Genomic DNA, 22,628 nt, shown 5'->3' with positions numbered 1-22,628 from the left:
CTTCCAGTCCTCCGGCACCTCGCCAGAGCACCACGAGTGCTCATAGAGCCGCGCCAGGGGTCCCGCAATGACCTCGGCCAGTTCCTGTAGAACCCTAGGGTGAAGTTGTGCTACAACTGAATTCAAAGTCACATAACTATTTAAAAAAAAATCTAGCATCAATTCTTGCTGCTACTTTTGCAGAGTAGCGCATTTAGTTTTGGTTTGATGTGTTTTGTGTCAGAACCTTAATGTTCTCTTTGATTTAATTTTTTTCTTTTTCTTTGCCTATAAAAATCCTTGTAGCCCTCCATACTTATTCCATCCACACCTTATTGGACTCTGCAGTCATACAGACCAAGTATAATGGCCATAATTTTTTGATACACTATGCATTTTGTCATAGCCTTCTGTTGGTAACTTATTTAATCAGGCCATCTTTTTGTCATACAGTATACTACTTGAACTACATACATTAATATATAAATGTACTACAGCAGGTGTGTTTAGTTAAAGTATACTAAGAGAGTGCTTAGACTCTTATCTTTCAATGGCCAAGAAAGCTCAGCATATTTTATAATCAAATAGTTTGCAAAATATTAATCACTTTTAGGTGATAAAAGTTTTGTGACACTTCTAATAATGTTCAAGAATAGTCCTTCTTAATGCATACCAGCATTTGTTATGTTAAATTATTCAGAGGAGCACTATGTGAATTGTAAATCAGGATTTTTTTTTTACTGTGCATGTAACTATACACATTTGATTTCCTCGGTTCACAATGGTTTCTAGTTTGCTTTTTAAAAAGTGCTGTTTTATCTCTCTTGTCCATGGAATTACACTATCATCTCAAGTTGTCTGAGATGAATGGTTATATTAAGAAGTGTATGGGCCATTCTAAGAGAGTAGCAATGCACCAGTACTTCAGGTTCAGTAGCTATATAGAACATTTCAGTTGTTGGGGAGGTGTTAAAATGAAATTTCCATATTAGAAAGCATTGTAAATCAGTTGGTTAGGTGGATTTTATATCTTTTTTTTTTTTCCTGGTGTATATGCAGATTCCTCGTCTGGGGGATCAGAGACAGCAGACTAATTATCCCTGTCTGCGAGTAGGCAGTTGGCATTCCTGAAGAACACAGTGTGTTCAGTCTTATGGGGGGGAAGCTAATAAAGAAGGAATTGGCTGGTTAGGATATTTAAACAGCATCTTTATTTTTTTAATATACATTTGTACTGGTTTGGACAAGCATCAATCTGCTGGTGCCACTTTTCCAGAGTATTTCAGATATGGGGATTAATTCAAGACATGATGATTTGCATAGACTACACGGGAATATTGTAATAATCTATTTTTCCTGTTTGCAAATAAATAAAAGTAGACTTCTTATATCTGAGCTCTGTAATAAGCTGTTTCATGATTCTACCCAAATCTACAAGGATGTGTGTAGAAGTCATTTGGAAGTACATGACTCAACCTAACACGTGCAAACTAACACATCTTGGTGGTTTTCCAGAATACTCTTTATCTTCCCCTACATCTAACAGTTTAATTGTATTTCCTATGGCTTCTTGGATTTGGCTGATTTTATTCTTGTAAAATATTTTCTTTAGGAGAACTTGTTAGCACATTAAATCTCTGAGTGACATTTATGTGCTCCAGTCCAAAGGCACAAGGTTGACCTCCACAATTTATAATGTGTTTTTTGTTGGATGCTTTTTAACCTTATTCAGGGAGGCAAATTAGGTTATAGTAACAAGAGTTGCTGAGTTAACATTTTAAAAAACATGCAAAATAAATTTCATAGGCAGTGCACAGCCTCTTTAACTGTAGTTGTTGTGGATCTTTGAACACTGTAACTGAGCAGAGGTGGTGCTTTCAAGCTTAGCAATAAGGTCCCTGCTACAATTTTGTCACTAAGTTGAAATGGCAAGTGTGAATTAAAAAATAGTCTATAATCAAATATTTGAAATTTGTGTTGAACAGTAACATTGAAAGGTTATTGCCTTCATGCATATTTTTATATATTATTATGGGTCCATAATTATCTTATCTAGCTGTGTTAAAATACTTATTTTCAGAGTTGTTGGTTGTAGCAGTGTTGGTCTAAGGACATAGGCAGGCAAGGTTCTTTGGGTAGATGTGGTATCTCTTATTAGACCAACTAAAATGGTTGGAAAAAAGTTCTTTGCAAGCTTTCAGGCCCAAACACCTTTCTTCAGGTATTGGGAGACTCTGCTGCTGTTATGAGTTCTCCAAACTAGAAAAGAAGCTAAAACTATGATTCTATGATAAGAAGTCGGTGAAAATGTAAATGAGTGGAAGCTTGGAAGAAATGGGTAGAAATAGGAGGGAGAAGGGAAGGAGGTTGTATGATGGAATGTAAGAGGTCAGCTTCAGGCAGTGTACCTGGTGAATTAATGTCTGACAGGTTATAATGTCATAAATCCAATGTCAATATGAAGTCCATGATTTTTTGTATCCAGTAGATTTATGTTGTAAAGTTCATAGGCTCATCTACAAAAGCTGTTTTGTAAGTTCCTTTTGTCTTCCAAACTTCCACTCACTCACTTACATTTTCACTGACTTCTTACACTTTAGCTTCTTTTCAACCTTGGAGAACTCATAACTGTGGCAGTCTCTCCCAGTGCCTGAAGAAGGATGTTTGTGCCCAAAAGCTTACAAAGAACTTTCTTCCAACTATTTTAGTTGATCTAATAAGTGATACCACGTCGACCCAAAGCACCTTGCCTGCCTATATTTTCACTGGTCACTTCATTTTTACTCATTCTCTTTTTTTAAGAAATGCATTCATTAACAAGAAAATTACATTCTTGCAGGGAAGAAATTGTGATAGCATTTTTTAAATGGGAAAGACTTTCCTGCTTGTAGGATTTGGAAAAATAGCTTGCTAGCTGCTGCTGTCAGAGATCATTAGTTTCTTTTCATGAGATGTTATTACTTAATGAATAATATACTCTTGCACTTCTCTAATTTTTCATTGAAAGCAGAAGATAGTAAAGGTGGTAATAAATTATCATTGATAGATGTCCTGTAATGTGAAAGCAGTCAAGATTTGTAGTAATTTAGAAGTAGGATTTATTGTTGTAAGCAGATAGACTTGATTACTGTCTTATTTGTGAAACTGTCCCTTGATACCAGTAACACAAACAGTAGGTTTTATTGGGTTGAAATAATATTAGGCACAATAATGACAAGGTAACAAAGTGTATATTTTTAAGGGATCATAATAAAAACTTAGGATACTGATTACCCACAAACCTTCATTGGGCACATAAGGTTGTTTAAAATTATTTTAAAAATAAATTCACTTCTGGTTTATGTTTTCAGATTGAGTTACCGGTTACTAATATGGAGTACTAGTCTGAAAAATGGCTGAAAGTAGCACCTTCTTATTAAATAAGCTTGTTTGCATTCACAGTCCTGCTTGCTTTTTTTGGCTAAAATAAGTTGTTACTGTTTCTTACTTTTACAATACCCTCTTCTCAAGCAGGTTGAGTTGCAGGGGAAAGAATCCGGATTTTATTTTGGTTTCTGTATCACAAACAGAACTGGTAACTAAATTCAGAATAAAGAATCCTTTTTTTGGTGATAAATCCAAATGTACCTCAACAGTCAGATTCCTGGCTGAGTTGGAAGAACTAGCATTTCTTTAATTAAAAAAAAAAAAAAATTGACAATATACAAATTACATTCTCAGTATTGAGCAGGTGCCAGCATAGCAGTTGGGACAGTAGGTCATGATTATAGTAGCTATACCACTGTGTAAAATGCTAACACTGTGGTAGGGTTTTCAGATTTGTCTCAATGATTTTTATTCCATTTACATCTTTTTTACCTAATTATTTAATTTAATATCGCTAGTATATTGCTTCATTTCCCTTGATCTCTTTATTTTGTTTGACCATATTTTTGTATTTAGTGTTTGACTTAGCAGCCCTAGTGATGAAATAACCATTTTTGAGATTACTGTCAGTAAAATATATCTGTTTATCTTCAGTGAGTCTGGATATTTTCCTAACACTACTGGAATGCAGAACTATTCCCAAAATGTGAAATCTTCTTTAAGGGAAATAAGTGTGCAAAAAAAGTTTTTACATACTATTTTTTACAGTAAAATTATAAAATAGAGAACTGCTAGAAGGCTTCAACTAAAAATTATATGATTTCAGTTGCAGAAAATAAAATAGTTTGCATCTTTAATGTCTCCTACAAAAAATAAAATGGTTAAATTATTCTGTAAAATATGGAAATTAATGTTAATTCCTTTTTAGATCTCAGAACTTGTTTATTGCAAATGGTTTTCTTTGCAGGCATGAATCTGAGCATTCTGGCCACAAATTATTTTTGATAGAGAATCCTGATATGCCATACGGAATAAGATAAACTTATACCCAATTTATACCTCCAGTGAAGTCTTATGATCCACATCGGATCAGAGTACAATTTCTTCTGGCAGTCCTAGGTTGCAAGAGGATAGTTTGCAGAGAGAGTGTCTTTTATACAGGCAAAAACAAGTGAATTCGGAACATTCACAGTCTTAAAAGGATGCATTTTATTAAATCATACTAAAGACTTCTGGTTTAACCAGATCCATGGGTTCCATGTGGGTACAAAAATGATCTGTGTAGATCTATTTGCAGGATTAGGTCCTTAGAGACTATGCAGAATTGATACATTGAGGCCTGTTGATTTGATTCAATGGCTTGCCTCTTTCATGAACAAATTTTTAGATTCCTATACGTGTAGCATTACTTTATCATAATAACCTAGCTTCAATCATCTGTCAAAGTGTCCTCTATTTTTACATGCTGCTGGTTGTACAGTTTACAACTTTAAAATACACTCTTGAATTCTGAAAGACAGATCCTATCTACAGCTCTAAAGACCAGGTTTTGTCGCAAATATTTCCCATAATACTCTTGAAACGGATGATACGTTTTACGGTGTGTAGTTTACTATTTGCTGCTGTTCATCCCATCTTTAGGTACGTCAGTTGACAGAAACCATGGCTAATCTGAAGATTTCTTCTTTTGGATTGGCAGCTTCTGGTGAAGGTAGAGTTGAGACACCAAACACATTAGTCTGTGGATGTTTATCTTTTAAACTTGATATATTTAAAAAATACTTAGTATCTGGGTAGTTGATATTTAGATATGTTTTTACTTGGAAAAAAATATTACATTATTGCATCTATTTGCAGATTGAGTTGAAATATTGTACAAGTAAAAACATCTGAAGAGAGCTTTGACAAGACCTTATCCCAAATATTTGCCAAAATGAACCTTAATTATCTATATGGTGTCTTGACAAGCCAAGAATCCCCTTTCATGTCTTTAGGGCAGCAGTCAGATTTGTGCATATTGCACTTCAAAGCTGCCTGTCAAGGCAGAACAAGTTGTGTAACCGGGGCCCTTCTAAGTTTTGTTATAATGTTTGAAGATGGCCTGAAATTTATTTATTTATTTTTTAAACATTTTTAATTCTTAAGTTTTATGTTAGAAATTAAGGCAACTTCTAGGTAGTGAGACAAGAGCTGAAGAGCTTGGGAGACACTGGCAACAGACATATGATAGCTTAGATGTTATTGAAACAAAGAATCTTGCACTTCTACCTTCCAAGGTTAATAATAGTGTTTCACGTTGAAGGAGCCTATATAAAAGACTCAATACCCTTGGCGGCCCATTTAATTAACTTGCCAAGTACCAACAATAAACGCCATTAAAGCACTTCCTGAGGCTTGCAGCAAAACAGAAATGAAGCATTACGTTTTGCATTCCTCATATTTCTAAGAATGTGTCCACATGGGGTTTGTAGAGATTAACGATATCCAATTAGAAACCAATTATAGTTGAATCGGCACATTCCCTAACATGGGTACAGTTACACTGGTATAAAAATGTTCGTATTGGGATAATTTGCTTCCATACTGTAGCATATCCACAGAGGAGTTCCATCAGAACTGTTCATAAACTCTGTGCAATCAGGTCTTAGACAGATCTAGAAATATTTTTTTAAAAGAAGCAACGTAAATATATTTCAGGCTTTTTTTCTCTGTGGCAAAGAGAGTATAACATTGATTTTTAAAAACCCTTTATTGGTCACTGATATGAACGTGAAAGTTTATGCACAGTGAAGATTTGTCAGAACAGGTTGCACTCTTTTCTTAAATTGATATGTTTTAGTTATTAAAGGTTGTGTCTAGACTTGCCTCTTTAAAATATGGAATAGGTGATGCATTCTAGATTTGTGGCTCTTGCATAGCAAAACCAAGTGATAAATGGTCACTTGTGAATGATTTGAAATATTTAGTAAACTTCTCCACCTGGAGAGAACGGCTCTGCTATACATTCAAATAAAACCTGGATAGAAACCAGCTGTAGGATAATTACAGATTCTCAAGCATTGGCATTATATCTAGTTGGCCATTTTTTATAGCTAGATAGACTTTTTTTTTTGTGATGATTTCTTTGCATGGGTGGCCAGTCTAACTATATTGCACGATTAATCAGCTAATTATTGTAATATATGTAATGTGTAGCAGGGGTCTTGGTGACATTTATTTACTCCAAGATGCATTTGCTGTCACCTTGATCTTGACAGAATAGACAAGGATGGTGGTACAGGGGAGAATTTGGCTACCGACACTATCAACACTAGGTAGTCAGTTTAAAAAAGATACCTGAGTATTTGCCTTGAGTCCTTCTAATTTTTGTAGATTCAAAATTCAGATAGTAGGTATAAATACTTCTTTTCCTTTCTTTCACTTCTGCCATAAACAATAAGTTGAGCTCTAGAGTGGATTGGGTCTTTTATTGTTCATATTATCCTTGGTGCTGTGGTAATGATATCACTTGCCATAAACCAAATCCATCCTGTCTCTCTTCTGACTCCTATTGTGATGCAAGTCTAAAAGATTATGTTGAGTTTTTCTCCATCATGGGTATCACAGAGAAATGTATAATGTAGCAGTCTAACCATATGTGGATTTTGGGAGTTAGTCAGGAGAGTTGCAGGGAATTATCCAGTGATTCCTTGCATTTACTGGGCAAAACAGATGCATGAGGAAAGGCACCTTTTGTGGGTTGTAGCTGTAGTCACAAAACACATAATAGTCACCACTGTATGGAGAAACATATCATTGTAGCTCCTAATTGGGGAGGAGAGTCTTACAATTTTTCATTTGGAAAATCAAAAGCCTGCAGCGTTCGTTTCTCTGAATCTTAAAGAAATGATGCATTTCTCAGATATTCATGTTGTATTGATTTTTGTTTTTTTCTAAGCAGTGGTTATGTAGAATTAAGTCCAGCTATTAAACTGTTACCTGGACTCATGGTATTTACTTGAATACTGCACTGTTTTGTTTTTTTTGTATAGCATGCATGTGTGCACACCCTGCTGCATGTGTGTGTGTGGTGATAAGGTTTCTTTAGCACAACATAAAATGATCTTGCACATGAACGCATTGAAATATTACCCATACTTAATATTTGTAGAGCACCATGACATGAATTTGAATGTAGGCATGTGAAAGCATAAAAGAAGGACAATGATAATGAAGTGTGTTAAGAACCCAAAGTTTGAAGACACTGTCTGTATGCTGCCATTTAAAAAGCAAATAAATAAAGCAAGAAACCCTACCCCAGATCTTTGCAGGAATGTTAAGAAAGCAGTAACCAGCAAAAGTCACAGGAGTCATAGATTGGGAAGCTGGAAGGGACCTCGGGAGAACATCGGGTCCAGCCCCCTGCACCAGGTAGAAAAGACAACTGGAAGTCAGGTGACCCCAGCAAGGTGACCATCCAGTCTCCTCTTGAAGATTTCCAGGGTAGGCGATTGCACCACCTCTGGAGGGAGCTTATACCAGAGTCTGGACGCTAACTGTGAAGAAGTTTTTACAAATGTTGAGCCTGAAATGGTCTTCCAGGAGTTTGTGACCATTACTCCTGGTTTTCCCCAAGGGTGCCCTTACTGAGCCCTTGATGTATGTCCCTGATGTAGCCGTCAGCTACTATCAACTCCCCTCTCAGCATTCTCTTTTTCAGGCTGAAGAGGCCCAGAACTGCCTTGTCATATACAGATCTCTGATCATACAGGTGGCCCCTCTTGAGTTTTACCACATTCTTGTCAAAGTCCGGTGCCCAGTACTGGATGCAGTACTCCAACTACAGTCTCACCAATGTCAAATAGAGTGGAAGAATCACTTCCCTAGTTTTGCTCAAGACTCATCAATTGATGAATGCCAGAGTATTATCTGCCCTGTTAGCTATAGGATCACACTGCTAGCTCATATTCATACTGTGGTCTATTATTACTGCCAGGTCCCTTTCATTCTCAGTGCTGGTCAGTTTGGTGTTGCCAAGCCTGTAGATGTATAGGGGGGTTCTTTTGTCCACAAGTGGAGCACTTTACATTTCTCAACACTGAACTTTATCTGATTCTGATCTGCTGAACTTGCTAGCCTGCGTAGGTCCACCTGTATCTGCAGCCTACCTTCAAGCATGACTACACTTCCCCATAGCTTGGTGTTGTCCATGAACCTGGCCAGCGAGCTCTTCACCCCCACATCCAAATCATTGATAAAGATGTTGAAAAACACTGGACCAAGCACCGACCCCTGAGGGACACCACTGGCCACTCCTCGCCAGGACGACAGATCCGTTCATTTAGAACTGTCTCTGGGTTCTACCTCACAACCAGCTCCCTACCTTCCTAGCTGTCTCACAGTTAAGCCCACAATCCTCCAATTTTCTCATGAGAACTTCATGGGATACTAAATCAAAGGCCTTCTGGAAGTCAAGGTGTATGGTGTCAACCTCGCCTCCCTTATCCAGGTGGCAAATTACCTGATTGTAAAAGGAGGTGAGATTGGTAAGACAAGACATGCCTGTGACAAAGCCATGCTGACTGTCGTTAAGAATCCTACCTGTTGCATATAGACTCCTTGATAAATTTTTCCAGGATTTTCCCTGGGATAGAAGTTAGGCTGGATTGGCCTATATTTACCCAGGTCCTTCCTCCTCCCTTTCTTGAAGATGGGTACAACACTGGCCCTCTTCCAGTCCTCAGGGACCTCTCCAGAGCACCATGAGTTTTGGAAGAGTTTCACCAGAGATCCTACGAGACTTCGGCCAGCTCCTTCAGCACTCTCTCAGATGAAGTTCATCCCGTCCTGCTGACATGCATATGTCTGATTTTTTTCAGATGTTCACATACCAGTTCTACAGTAATAGTAGGAAGGCAGTCATTCCTACCCTGCTCCATCTGTACCCAATCTGGCATGATTTTGCCCTTGGTCTGGTGAAAGACCGAAGCAAAATAGTCATTCAGGAGTTCATTTTTCTCCTGAGTGCCAGTAACCAGGTGTCCTGAGTTGTTGAGCAGTGGCCCCACACTCCCATTTGCTTTCCTCCTATTCTCTATATACCTAAAGAGAAGGACTCCTTACTGTCTTTGACTCCTGTTGCTTATTTTAGTTCAACTGTCGCCTTAGCCCTTTGAATCTGTTCCCTACTAGTGCGGGCCATTGTTGTATAGTCCTCTCTGGGGCATGTCCCAAGCTTCCCTTGCAGTTTGACCCGGAAGGCTTCAAGCTGTCCTTTTTTGGAGCCAGTGTCGGCCTCCAAGGAGATGTACTGCTCCTTCACATAGAGAGCTACGCCTCCACCATTCTTCCCTACTCGGTCCCTTGTATGAAGGGCATAGCCTTCTATGGCTACGCTCCAGTTGTGTGAGGAGTCCCACCAGCTCTCCGTAATCTGTACTAGATGATAATGGCCACTGGAGAGCAGGAGGGCTAGCTCCTCTTGCTTGTTCCCCATGCTTCTGGCATTAGTGTATGGGCACCTGAGGCAATCAGCTTCCTGTCACTGATGGAAAACTATTCCCTCAGCTCCCGGGAGAGTGGCTCTTCTAATGTTCCTATCTATGAAGCTTTCCTGTATGTTGGTCCCCAGGCATGCTACCATTAGTGTTTCCCTATCCCCCAGCAAACTGAGTTTAAAACCCTATCTAGAAGATTGGCCATCCTAGCCAAGAACAGGGACTTACCTTTCCATGTGAAGTGGAATCTAAGAATCTAATATTAATGATACACCGATACTGATCCGATATCAGACTGATGTAGTGATATAAAGAAAATTGGCTGTATTGGAAATCGGTCCAATGCTGATAAATGCCTGTGCACACAGCTGCAGTGCAGCACTTGGGCAGTGAGGAGCGCAGCCCGGCAGCATGGAGAGTGGCCTCTAGCTGGTGAATCCATTGTGGTGGCGGTGGGGTGCGGATCAAACCCCCTGTCCCGCCCTGTGCAGATCAAGGGGCGCATGCCTCATCTGTTCCCTCCCAGGAAGCGTGCAGCTGCAAGAGCCACTTTTTTTCTGCCCCCCTCCCCAACAAGCCACAGGTCTGTCCCACGCTCTGCCCTGGCTGGACAGTGCCTGCCCCTGTCCCCTCCCTCACTGTGAGGGGCAGGGTGTGGGGCTTATCTGTCCCCTCCCCTTCCACCACAACACACTTAGCAGCTAGAGGTAGCTCTCCATGCTGTATTGGAAATCGGAATGGTATTGGCCGATATGTCTCCTTAAAAATCGGATATCAGTATAGGCCCCAAAAATCTCTATCTGTGATCTAAACTTGTTTGTTATGGTGCCCATAACATGCCAGGAGCTTAATGAGTAAGTATAAAGACAGGCACTATCCCACAAGAATTTTAATTCTGAAGCCTCAATTTTACAAAAGAGTGAATTTTTATAGATCTTTAAGCCCAAGGTCAACAACACATGGGCTGCAGACAGTTTCTGCACACTGCGTGCAGCATGTGGGGCTGGGGCCAGCCTGCGTAGCCTGTGCCAGTCTACAACCCACAGGCATAGCGGTAGACTGGATGTTAAGACTCCGTGGAGTCTTAACCCCTAATGTAGACCTATTTATTTGCTTCCCATTTTGAAATTGGGATTAACAAGGAAACTCTTGAGATCAAAATGTTTTATGATATACTGACAAGTGCATTATTAATATTGATTAGGATGTTTTCAGAATTCGTTCTGTGCTTTTTTTCTTAACCTTTGATCGTCCTACAAGAAGTTCTAAAAAATACTAGAAATTTTTGTCCAAGAGCAGCTGAATTCTTATTTTTACTGGCCAAATTTTGAAATGGGGGGAAAAATAGTTGCCTAATACACAGCTTTTGAAATGATGCTAGAAACAATATTCCCACATATTTACATCAAGTCTAATGTTGACAATTTATATACGTGTAGATCTGTGTCTTGGAAGATTGGACCAGAAGTGCAAGAACTAGCTTGTGCTGTGGTGAAAGCTAGGTTCAATTCCTGCTTTGCCACAAGCACCTGTATGACCTGATGAGCTTCCATGCTTTAACTACTCGTCATTAAAATAGTTCATTTCTGCCTCATGAGTGCTGTGTGGATAAATGTGGCTATAAATGATAAATAACAGATATCAGACTCAACCAAAGAACCTTGTCTACGTATGTCCTTAGACCAACACAGCTACAACCTACACCGGTATTGTCTGAATTAGTCTCTTCTTCAATACTAAATGTGGAGCTGAATAGAAGTTATTTGCATCCTTTCTCTCTCCAATGGCCTGCAGTCTGAGAATCTTTCAGGGATTGCTGCTTTGATGTCAGAATTCAATGTCTTAATAACAGACCTCTTGGGATGTTTGTTAACAAATACATATCTACCTCTAGATTTAATTTTCCTTTGCTATCTAGTGTCTTGAACACTGAGAGGAGGGAGTTATTATATTCTGATTATTGTGTGTCATCAGCCAACTTTGAGGCCTTGGACAAGTTAGGTTAGCTGTCATATTAATTGAATGGAATTACTTTAAACTGCATGTTTAGGGTTTCATTTGAATTAATTTGTAGGACTTCGTAATATCAAGTGCTATGTATAAAGGCTAAATATATTTTTTTTTAAATGTACAAAAATCATTTTCTACGTGGTATGCCTGCTCTACTTCTGGAATTGAGTGTGTCCCAAGAAACTTGTGTTGAGCTCAAGATTGCACATAAAACCGCTTCTTTGGGCTCTTAAACAGCTTTCACTTAGCTTTTTCTTTTTCTTTTTAAGACTGTCAGGGTTGCTAAAGAATTGCATTAGCTTGAATACTCTGGGAAAGTTTAATGTAATTCTGGGTGTGTTGATTAGTGTTTTTTATCTTACGAAATGGTGGTCTCCTCTTCCCTTAGTCTTACAAAGGACAACACAACCCAATGTCACCAGTCCCACTATGGCTGGATAAACCTGCAATAAAGCAATGTGCGTGTGTGAGAAGTACTTCAGTAAGATGGGTTTTCATTATGAAGTATCCATATGGTATTACAAAGGAGTCTGATAATGCTTTTCACTAAAAGAGACATTGAAGAGTTAGTTTAATTCTTAAAGATGCAAGTTTGAAGGAAGGACAAAAGAGGAAGGAAGGTCATTCAGCTAACCTGGGTAGGAGTTCCAGGTATAGGGAATAGTGTGGAAAAAAAAATGAAGACAGAAGTAGAAGGATTATGAAGAATAATTAAGGAAGCCTGGAAAGTTATGGGGATACAAAGTAGAAAGCATATGAACAAAACGCGCGCACATTCAGGGTGCAGTTGTACAAGTTTTTTCAATGTGAGGACAAGGATCCTGGATGTTGATGTAAAAAAAAGGAATTTGTGAAAGGTTTAGAAGAGGAAAGTGATATGGTCACAGCCTTGGAAACTGAAGATGAATTTTTTGCTGTGGTGGATAGGATAACTTTGAATGTGTGGAAAGGTATCATCTAAAACTTCTTTTCCACAGGCATGTGCTAATGTTTCCTGATTTTGAGAAGTAAAACAGCACCCCCATGAAGGATTCAAATCTGTAATGTTTGTAGAGATTAAAATAATCAGTCATTAAAGAATAACTTCCTTGGTTTTGATTCCTATGAATCTTCTTCAGGATTTGGACACAGAAGACCAGAAGTCATCCAGCAGTCTGAATTACCTTTCCATCACTGAGCAGATAAGCTTTACTGAAGAGGAAGAGGCTCCAAATGGGAGAAAAAAGGCTAAAGTGGACACTAATACAAGAAGCAGTTTAACAGTGAAAGAATCCATTTCTACAAATAGCATAAACTCACCCCTTAACAAAAATACACAAGATACAGCCGCATTTATGGATGACAATAGACTAGACACAGAGAGTGAGCCAGAAGAAGGTGAAATTACTGACTCTGAATATGAAGAATATAGCAGTGAAGACAAATTAACAAGTGAACAAAGTGTAAATTCAGAAGACTCTGAAAATGAAGGTGACTCATTATGTTTTTTATATAGAGTTCCTGTATATTTAAAAAATCCAGTAAATAAACTATAACAAGTTATAAGAAAATTGAAAATAAATTGCTTGAGATTCTTTTGACTTAAAAGCTGGTGTCTTCAGAAAAATATAAAATTAGCCAATACTTGTATAGTTCCTATTACTTTTTCTTTCACTATAGTACTAAAAATGGATAATGATCTTGTTCTTATGGAAGCTCTTGCATATATCTGTCATTTGGGGATACTAACATGATGCTCATTTTCTGCTTGCATAAAAATTTTTTGAGACCCTGAATATTGCTTGTTTAGGGGGAATTGTACCACTCTGTTGCTCTAAGACTGGGAAGTCTATAGCTAGAAAAAGAACACAGAATAAAATGAAACTATGTATGCTGCCCTGGAGATCACAGACCTGTGTTTAAAGTGATTTCTGGGTTCCGTTTTTCAGTTCACAAATAGAACCTCTCATCAATAATCATTCCCTTTTAATTTCATACAGCTGTTAAAGGTGAAGTTCACCTCTGGTTAAAAAGTAAGGCAGGACAATCTCTTTCCGTTTTAAAAAGGGTAAATTTAAGCTTTTCCATAATACTTGAAAATCCGACCTTTTGGGTGTTTCAGTAGCCAGTTATGGTATGTGGGTCTTCTCAGAGACCTGTATACCCTTTTCAAGCAATAAGGACAACATTAAAGATGCTTTCTAAATAGCGTTGAATAGAGGTTGTCAGTGGGGCAGTCCTGCCTTTATGCAGACTTTTGACTCGTATGCATTGTGGAAAAGGGCCTAAGTATGTTGTACTACTATTTATACCTTGGAACATCATCATCTACAAGGGGACTGCACTGTAAGCCATGGCCTGGTTACAATTAGGAGAATTTCAGTTCTCTCTAAAATACCCTTTATGTCAGTCATATAGACTGCTTCCAGACATTTGAAAAAAAAATTAAAAATGGCATTTAATTTTTACTTGGCATGCTCCTGCACTGAACTCAGTGCATGCCCAGAAGAGGCAGCATGTTAGTTGGACCCACCTCGTCCAATGTGTGTATAAATCGGGCATTTCAGTGGGGCTTTTTGGGCACATTTATCTAATAGGTGATTCAGTCAGCTATTAGATAAACATGCCAAAAAAACCCACTGAAATGCCTGATCTATATAGATGCTACAAAACTGGCTTGAGCTAATGCACTGCATCTTCCAATAAAGTGTGTATTTTTTCTTTTCTTTTTTTAAACATCTATAAATAGCTGTAGATAGAGGTTCTGTAGTTAAAGAATGGTATCTGGGTACTTTAGTAACCTTGTGACATCTTAATTAGTTTTTCTTCTTTTATTTAAAATGTCTGATAGCTATCAATTTCTGCTGTACCAGAGGAATAAAGAAACAGCAAGCCAGATCTGTCCTTATTTACACCCATAGAATACAGTTTTCCCATTGCACCTTCACTTATACCTTCTCAGCATCACTATAACTGTGTTTTTGTTTATGTATATTAAGGACAGAGTATACCCCAGCAGTTAGAATTTAATTAACAGATCTTTTAATGCATGAGAAGCAACAGAATGCAGTGCTTAATTTGTAGATGTAATGGCTTTGTAGTCCTTTTAGGAGTAAAATATTTAATATTAAATTCTAAGTTTTAGCCACTGCAGTAACTGTATATAATTCTGAATGCATCCAAGAGTCATGTTGGACTAAGAAGGTACTATTTTTTTAGATAAGTCTTTTCAAAATAAAACTTCATTTAACAAGACTCTTTTCTTTTTTTATTCCCAGCTTTATCTGTAATGCCCCAAAAATTAAGAGTATGTAAAAGCATTTGATACACATGCTCCAAATAAATTAGAATAGACTAGTGAATGCAGAAGGGGAAAATTATAATGCAGTTTGGTCTAGGAACAGGTAAATAAGCCTTTGAAAGAATAATTTAATCATGTTTTTCTATCAAATATACTTGTACATTTCCATTTTAAGAAATGACCCAGAACTTTTCCATGTTACTCACATTGATTACAGGTTAGGTTTTTTGGCTAAATCCTTTACAGTCATTTGAAAATTGAGTGGACTGTGATCACAGTTTTCATCTTTGGTTTTACTAACATTATTTTTTTTTATGGATATAGATGAAGAAAGAATCTGGCCTCCCTGTATCAGAGTAATTGTGATTAGATCACCTGTACTACAGACCGGATCGCTTTATATTATCACAGCTGTGAAGCCTGCTACAATTGGAAGGTAAAATTGACTGGAATTTATTACATGCATCTTGTCTCGTGCCTAACTTTGAAAAACTGTAAGATTAGCCGTCAGTTTGTTTGTTGTCTTACAAATTCTGAGGTTTTGAACAGTATTAACTGGTGAGTTTGTAAATGACATTAGCATTCTTTAAGTGCAGGGAAATCCGTGAAAGCTATTTTCTTATAGGAAGGTAAAAAACCTTTTCTGAGTCGCTGAATGGCTTTTTCCAGAGTAAGAAGAAAGACTTCAGAAAATCAGGACAGAATAAAGTATATCTAGTGTCTTTGATGAAATCCTGGATCTTTCAAATATTCAAATTCCAGGAGGGTTGACTGAGTCTTTCATCTTTCTAAAATTCAGAAATCAAGTTCAGTGATGTACTCTTCCTAGTTGTCTTGGATAAGATCTTCAAAAGTGTGTCTGCTTCTTGTGGACATTGAAGGCCTACCTGAATATGTTTAATGCAGGAGTAGTGGATTCCCCAGGAATTGTCTACATTTTGCCTCTTTCATCTATTATACATCATGATATTTGTGGGTTGCAGTTATGAAGAGTACTGCATAAATGCTGATCTACAGACTGACTGCTGAGTTAACGACTCTGCAAAATTCACCTTTGTATATTAGGATGGATGGAAATTCCTTGGTGCCTCTCTGGGTTTGCGTCTCAATTGCTGCAAGAGTATGCATCGGCTCCTATATCAGCCTCCAAAGTTGTAACAGCAAACTATTTCACAACCCATGCACCACAGTCCTGGCCAGTAGGTCCATACAATTCATGGTTCCGGTGATCTCATCCCTTGCCTGATACTAAAAAAGCATACTCTTCCCTTAAATGCTGCTGTATAGACATGCTGAAGAGCAGAAGTGGGATGCAGGGTGCCCCTGTGTGGCGTTTCCACAACCTAACACTTTTTTTGGGTGGTCATGTGTCATCATCCCCCTCAACTTGTATGAAATTAAGATTTCTCCCTAAATGTTTAAGAGTAGAGATGAGTATTTCAAATTTATATAATTATTGCCTGCTACGTTTAGGTCCCTTGCAGATATCCATTTAATGATATGATAGGGTCTGATTCTAAATCCTGACAGTTGCACATCCTGCCATGCTGTTTTGTGGAAATCGGTTCTCATCAGCCTACAGTTGTGTGGCTCTGGAGTTGATGTGGGGAGTTGGTTGTTTCTGCTATGTACTTGCACGCACACACTTCATTGTATTAGATCGTAATCTGTATATTGGGGTATAATCTGTAAAGTTTGTTTATTGTTTAGAAAGAAACTTGTCATTAGGATTCATTCTTAAGGAAGGAACTTTGATATTACTCGTTATTTTAAATTATTTTTCTTCAAAAGCTTATAACTAATATAGTGATGTGAAGTCTGTCAGACTTCTCTGCTACCACATTGTAAAATCACATAATTGTACATGACAAGAATCAAATTAACTATAAACCTATCTTTGCAGAGAGAAAGAAATGGAACATACGCTCCAAATTCCTGAGGTTGCAGTCAGTAAGGTAATTCACAGATTCTTTTGGGTTGTTCCCTGTGGCAGGCCTGTACTGCCTAATCTACAAAATACACTTGTTCTACTGTTAATTTTTTCCTCAGGATTAGTCCACTGCCCCTTGCTGAGAGAGAGCAAGGGGAATTTTGTGTTGTAAGTATGTTTTCATCGCAAAAGAGTTGTGGAGTTATGAATGGGGAAGTGTGGGTTTTTTGGTTTGGGTTTTTTTTTCCTTTGCAGCAAAAGGTTGCTTATTTTTAAACTTTAAAATATTAGTTACTTAGAAGTGAAAGCATGGTTTTCACTTGGATCGTTGCTGTTATGAAGGCCCATGTAACATGAGAGCTACATAACTAATTACCCTTTTGAAATAATGGCATTGATTTTATTCCACAAGGATTGAGGCAGAAATTAGGAGCTTTATAAATATTTGACAGGAGAGATCCTTTGGGTAAAGATTTGCAGTAGTGGACTGATATGTAATGGGCTTTTTGTTTTTGTTATTGTCTGTTTTGATTTTAATTATTTTTTACAATTTTTTCAGCCAATACTTGTGTTATATTATCAGTAAAACGCACACAATAGTGTTTTTATGGCTTTTTCACACCTTTACAGTATTTAGTTGTATATTTAATGGTATACAAAAATTTGTTCTGTAATCTTGCATTAAATACTATGTAAATTAAGCACGGGGCAATGGGGGGAAAAATTTCATTTCTTCTTTTAGTTTCATGCAGAAGTATACTTCGACCATGAATTGCAAAACTATGTTCTTGTGGATCAGGGCAGTCAGAATGGCACAGTTGTTAATGGAAATCAGATTCTACAGGTGAGCATTGTATAATTAGGAAATATATCTACTGCGTTTTAAAGAAACTGTAGTTGTAGGGTTAGTCTTTAAAAGGGGCTCCAGAAAAAGGGAATTAAAGGCTAGTGAGTTTAACTTCTGTTTGCAGTAAACTTTAGAAACAAATCTAAAAAAAGAAAAAAAGGATTGTTCAGTACATGGGTGAACTGGGCTTTCTGAAGAGATATCAGCATATTTTTATCTTTATCTAAGGGATGTCTTGTCTCACCAACCTGCCCATTCTTTGAGCGTATCAACAAGCATATGGATCAGGCTCCATTTTAGTCTATATTTTGACTTTTAAAATCTTTAACAATGTTCCACTTCAGAGGTTCTTAGTGAAATTAAATTGTCATGGTATTAGAGGGAAGGTTCACTGGTGGATCAGAAATTGGTTTAAGGAAGGAAAACAGAGTATAAATGGTAGGTTCTCAGAATAGAAGGAAGTAAACAGTGGGGTTCCCCCAGGATCTGTGTTGGGACCAGTGTTGTTTAATATATTCATAAATAATTTGGAAAGGGGAGTGAAGAGTGAGGTGGCTAAGTTTGCAGATAACACAAAGAGAGAGAGGTAACAAGTAAAATAGACTGCAAAGAGCTACTGAGGAATTTTGAGCAATTGAGCCGAACAGTCAAGATGAAATTCAGTGTTAATAAATGCAAGGCGATGCACATGGTGAGTGGGGGAGGGGAATAACCCAAAACATACGTACATGATGACACTAACTGTTACCACATGGGAAAGAGATTTTTGGGTTCATTGTGGACAGTTTATTAAAAGTATCAGCTCCAGTGTTCAGCAGCAGTCAAAAAGGCAAATAAAATGTGAGAGAGAGAGAAAATAAGAAGGCGGGATTATTAACAAAACAGAAAGCCCCTCCCCTCCTCCCAGCAGTATACTCAGTGCCATAGGATACTGGATTGACCCTGCGGCTTGGCCCAGTAAATGACAGTTCTTGGGTTTATTTTACATTAAAATCACACTTTAAGTCGTCATTGGCCACAGCTCCATATGCACTTTACTAAAGAGTAGACTAAGTGGCTGCAGAGTAGAGCATCACTTAATACATGTGCGACAGTATTAGGCTACAGTAAATTAATTTATGCCACAGTAAGATAATACTGTCAGGGATAGTACTATTTTACGCTGCGGTAATTTACTGTGATTAAACATGTGTAGATGCTGAGCGCAGGTGTAAGATGCTCCCTATCAGGACAGTCAGCTGGGGGCCAGACTCCTGCCTGATGTCTAGCCACATAACTCTGCACTTTCAACACCCTGATACTCCAGCCAGCCCCTCTGCTGCCCAATACTGCCACTCGGAGCTAAGCAGCCTTGGTATAAACTGCTCCACCATGGCTCAAATCGGTACTCTCCAGGGTGCATGTATAGATGCTGCACCCGGGAGTTGGTTTACTCTGGCTCAGACTGCTCCAGAGTTTATTGCTTTGCATTAATTGCAGGTGTAGATGCACCCACTATCTCTTATTGCATGGTCTTTTTACCATACATTATTAATTTCTCTGTTTATGCTCCATTTTAGGCATGCTTGTAATAAAACTTCACATTTAGTTTTGTAATAGGAATTGAGAAATCTGCTCCAGTTAAAATAGTTAGACTTTAGGGGCACCAGTTAAGTTGAATGTATCTCAGTGTCCACTAGACAGAACTGAATGATACATTAATGAGTAGTATGCATGGAATATACAGTGGTGATATTGCTGACAAAATTATTTAAATCTTTTTTCTGTAGCCTAAAACAAAATGTGATCCCTATGTTCTGGAACATGGGGATGAAGTTAAGATTGGAGAAACAGTGTTATCATTTCACATACACCCTGGCAGCGACACATGTGATGGATGTGAACCAGGACAAGTGAGAGCACACCTTCGCCTTGATAAGAAAAAGGAAACTTGTAGTAAGTGGATGTTATTGCTAAATTGTGGGTTTTGACAGTAACTCTTTATAAAAAGTCAAGAGAGAATAAAATAGGATATAAAATAGTAGCCCTCTTTCTGAATGAATTAATCTTGTTTCAGATAGGTTCTCTTATTTTCAGTGTACTAAGTGCTGTGCTTTTTCAGGGGGAGGGAGTTAATACATACATAACCCTAGAAGAAATACTCATATAAATGAATACAGTAAAAATTAAATTTATTTAATTAGCATTGTGTGCTTTGAATTCAACGTGTAATATAGATGCTATGTTTAGTTTATTCATACTATAGCTATCAGTTTTTCTTGAAGGAATCTTAAGTGCATTACATCCAGTGCCTATACTCAGTACTAAGTGATATTGGCAATCTTGGACCAGTACTAGTTAAAACAAATCTGTAATATTAGTTCTTTCTCTACTTCAGACGTATTTGGATAATATATGTTATGGTTTTGTTTTTGGCTTTTTAGCTTCTCCGGTGCTTAGCAAAGAAGAGAGGGAATTAGTCAGAAGAAAAGCATTAAAAAAAATACGGGTAAAATATGGTTTACAGGTAGGTTTTCAATAAGCTTGGAGTGGTCTGAAGTTTAAATGGGTTCTTTCAACTCAATTAGGCCTAGACTATGCAACAGAGTTCTTTTGGCACATTTTTTGAGTGTTTGTGCTCTCTCGAAGGCTAATCAGAACCTTCCACCCCCTCCCAGCGGAGTCAGGATTCTGTCGCTGGCATCTAATCATGTAGATGCTCCCACTTCAGCTGGCTACCACAGTTCATTTGGCTGCTGACTGCTGCCAGAAGCTCTAGGACTGCTGCCAGAAGCTCTAGGAGCAGAGGCAGCTCAATATGGGCTTATCTTTAAAAAGAGGTTATGATATTTTTATCATTGTTTTAATTTTTCCAAACTATCTCACACAACTATTGTGATCGACTGAAATAGTCATACAGTAAACTCTCGGGCACCTTACAAGCCAGCATGCTCTGTTAACCACCATGCTGCCTTGTAAGGAAATGTGAAACTGGAAGTATCCACATGGTACTTCTGGTTTCTCCAAGCCTCCAAGGCCTGGAGGCAAAACGGGCTGTGCAGGGCCCACCTCCCTGTTCCACAGGGTCCTCAGGAGGGGCAGCAATGCTGCAGAAGGGATGCCCCAGACACAGCGGAAGAAGTGGCAGCTGGGGCCGCTCAATTAACCGACATATCTTGTTATCTGGCATCCCCCAGGAATGGGGGATGCTGAATAACAGAGCTTTTACTGTATGTAGAATCATAGAAAATTAGGGACCTCAGGAGATCATGTAGTCCAGCCCCCTGCTCAAAACAGGACCGTGCCTGACTAGATCATCCCAGCCAAGGTTTTGTCTAGCTAGATCTTAAAAACCTCCGAGGATGGAGAGTCTACAACCGCTCTGGGTAACCTGCTCTAGTGTTTTTACTACCCTCCTAGTGAGTGGTGGTTTTTTTCTAATACCTACCTAAATTTCCCTTGCTGCAACTTGAGAGCATTGCTCCTTGTTCTGTCATCCGCCACCACTGAAAACAGTCCAGCTCCATCCTCTAGAACCCCCCTTCCCCCCTGCCTTCAGGTAGTTGAAGGCTGCTCTTAAATCTCCCTCAGTCTTCTCTTCTGCAGACTAAATAAGCCCAGTTCCCTCAGCCTCTCCTCGGAAGTCGTGTGCCCCAGCCATTTTCATTGCTCTCTGCTGGACTCTCCAATTTGTCCACATCCTTTCTGTAGTGGGGGGCCCAAAAGTGGACACAGTACTCCAGATGTGGCCTCATCAGTGCTGAATAGAGGGGAAGAATCACTTCCCTTGACTTCCTGCCAATGTTCCTACTAATGCAGCCCAGTATGCTATTACTCTTCTTTGCAACAAGGACACATTGTCAGCTTATATTCATCTTATTGTCCACTGTCCCCAGATCCTTCTCTGCAGAGCTGCTGCCTAGTCAGTCAGTCCCCAGCCTGTATTGGTGCATGGGATTGTTCCATCGTAAGTGCAGGACCTCGCACTTGTCTTTATTGAACCTCGTAAGATTTATTTTGGTCCAGTCCTTCAATATGTCAAGGTCTCTCCGAATCCTAACCCTACGCTCCGGCTCATCTACGTCTCCCTGCAGCTTGGTGTCACCTACAAACTTGCTGAGGATGCACTTTCTGCATGAACAGTGTGTGCCTGCTGAGGCTGGGGAGGCACAGTGATAGTGGCAAGTGGGGATCGCTCATAGGTGACTGCGGCTGTGTCAGCAGTGGGGGGGGGGACTGCCTGCAGTTGCCGGTGGCTGCACTGGCAGCCTGCCCCCTGCACTGTCCCCTCTATGCATCGCCTATGACTCTATGCCATCTTCCAGGTCATTGATGAAGACAGTGAACAAAACTTAACCCCAGGACCAACCCATGGGGTACTCCACTTGATACCAGCTGCCAACTAGACATTGACCTATTGACTACTACCCTCTGAGCCTGATGATCCAGTCAGTTTTCTGTCCACTGTAGTCCATTCATCCAACCCATACTTCCTTATCTTGCTTGCCAGAGTGTTGTAGGAGACCGTATCAAAAGTCTTGCTAAAGTCAAAGTATACCACATCCACTGGTCTCCCCGCATCCACAGAGCCAGTCATCTCATCATAGAAGACGATCAAGTTGGTCAGGCTTGACTTGTCCTTGGTGAATCCATGCAGACTGTTCCACCTTCTCCTTGAAGGTTTAAATGGATTCCTTGAGGCTCTGCTCTATGATTTTTCCAAGGACTGAGGTGAGGCTGACTGGTTTGTAGTTCCCCAGA

The 22,628-nt window shown here is 38.9% G+C and overlaps 1 protein-coding gene across 2 annotated transcripts in view; it reads left to right on the top strand.

The window, feature by feature from the left end:
• AGGF1 (angiogenic factor with G-patch and FHA domains 1) overlaps window positions 1–22,628 on the top strand; it is a 39,313-nt gene that overhangs the window by 10,002 nt on the left and 6,683 nt on the right. The window contains exons 6-11 of one of the 2 annotated variants that reach the window (XM_019532210.1): window positions 12,950–13,301; window positions 15,436–15,547; window positions 17,015–17,066; window positions 17,784–17,885; window positions 19,658–19,823; window positions 20,312–20,394. In XM_019532210.1, coding sequence (XP_019387755.1) covers window positions 12,950–13,301; window positions 15,436–15,547; window positions 17,015–17,066; window positions 17,784–17,885; window positions 19,658–19,823; window positions 20,312–20,394 — 867 coding nt within the window. Of the gene's footprint in view, window positions 1–4,986; window positions 5,057–12,949; window positions 13,302–15,435; window positions 15,548–17,014; window positions 17,067–17,783; window positions 17,886–19,657; window positions 19,824–20,311; window positions 20,395–22,628 lie in introns of both variants that reach the window. The other variant, XM_019532211.1, reaches the window with a different exon arrangement.

This window comes from Crocodylus porosus, unplaced genomic scaffold (assembly GCF_001723895.1).
Source record: "Crocodylus porosus isolate Cpor-Errol unplaced genomic scaffold, CroPor_comp1, whole genome shotgun sequence".
In the NCBI taxonomy this organism is placed as follows: Eukaryota; Metazoa; Chordata; order Crocodylia; family Crocodylidae; genus Crocodylus; species Crocodylus porosus.
Note: the sequence above shows the minus strand (reverse complement) of the source record. Positions and strands in the feature narration are given on the sequence as shown.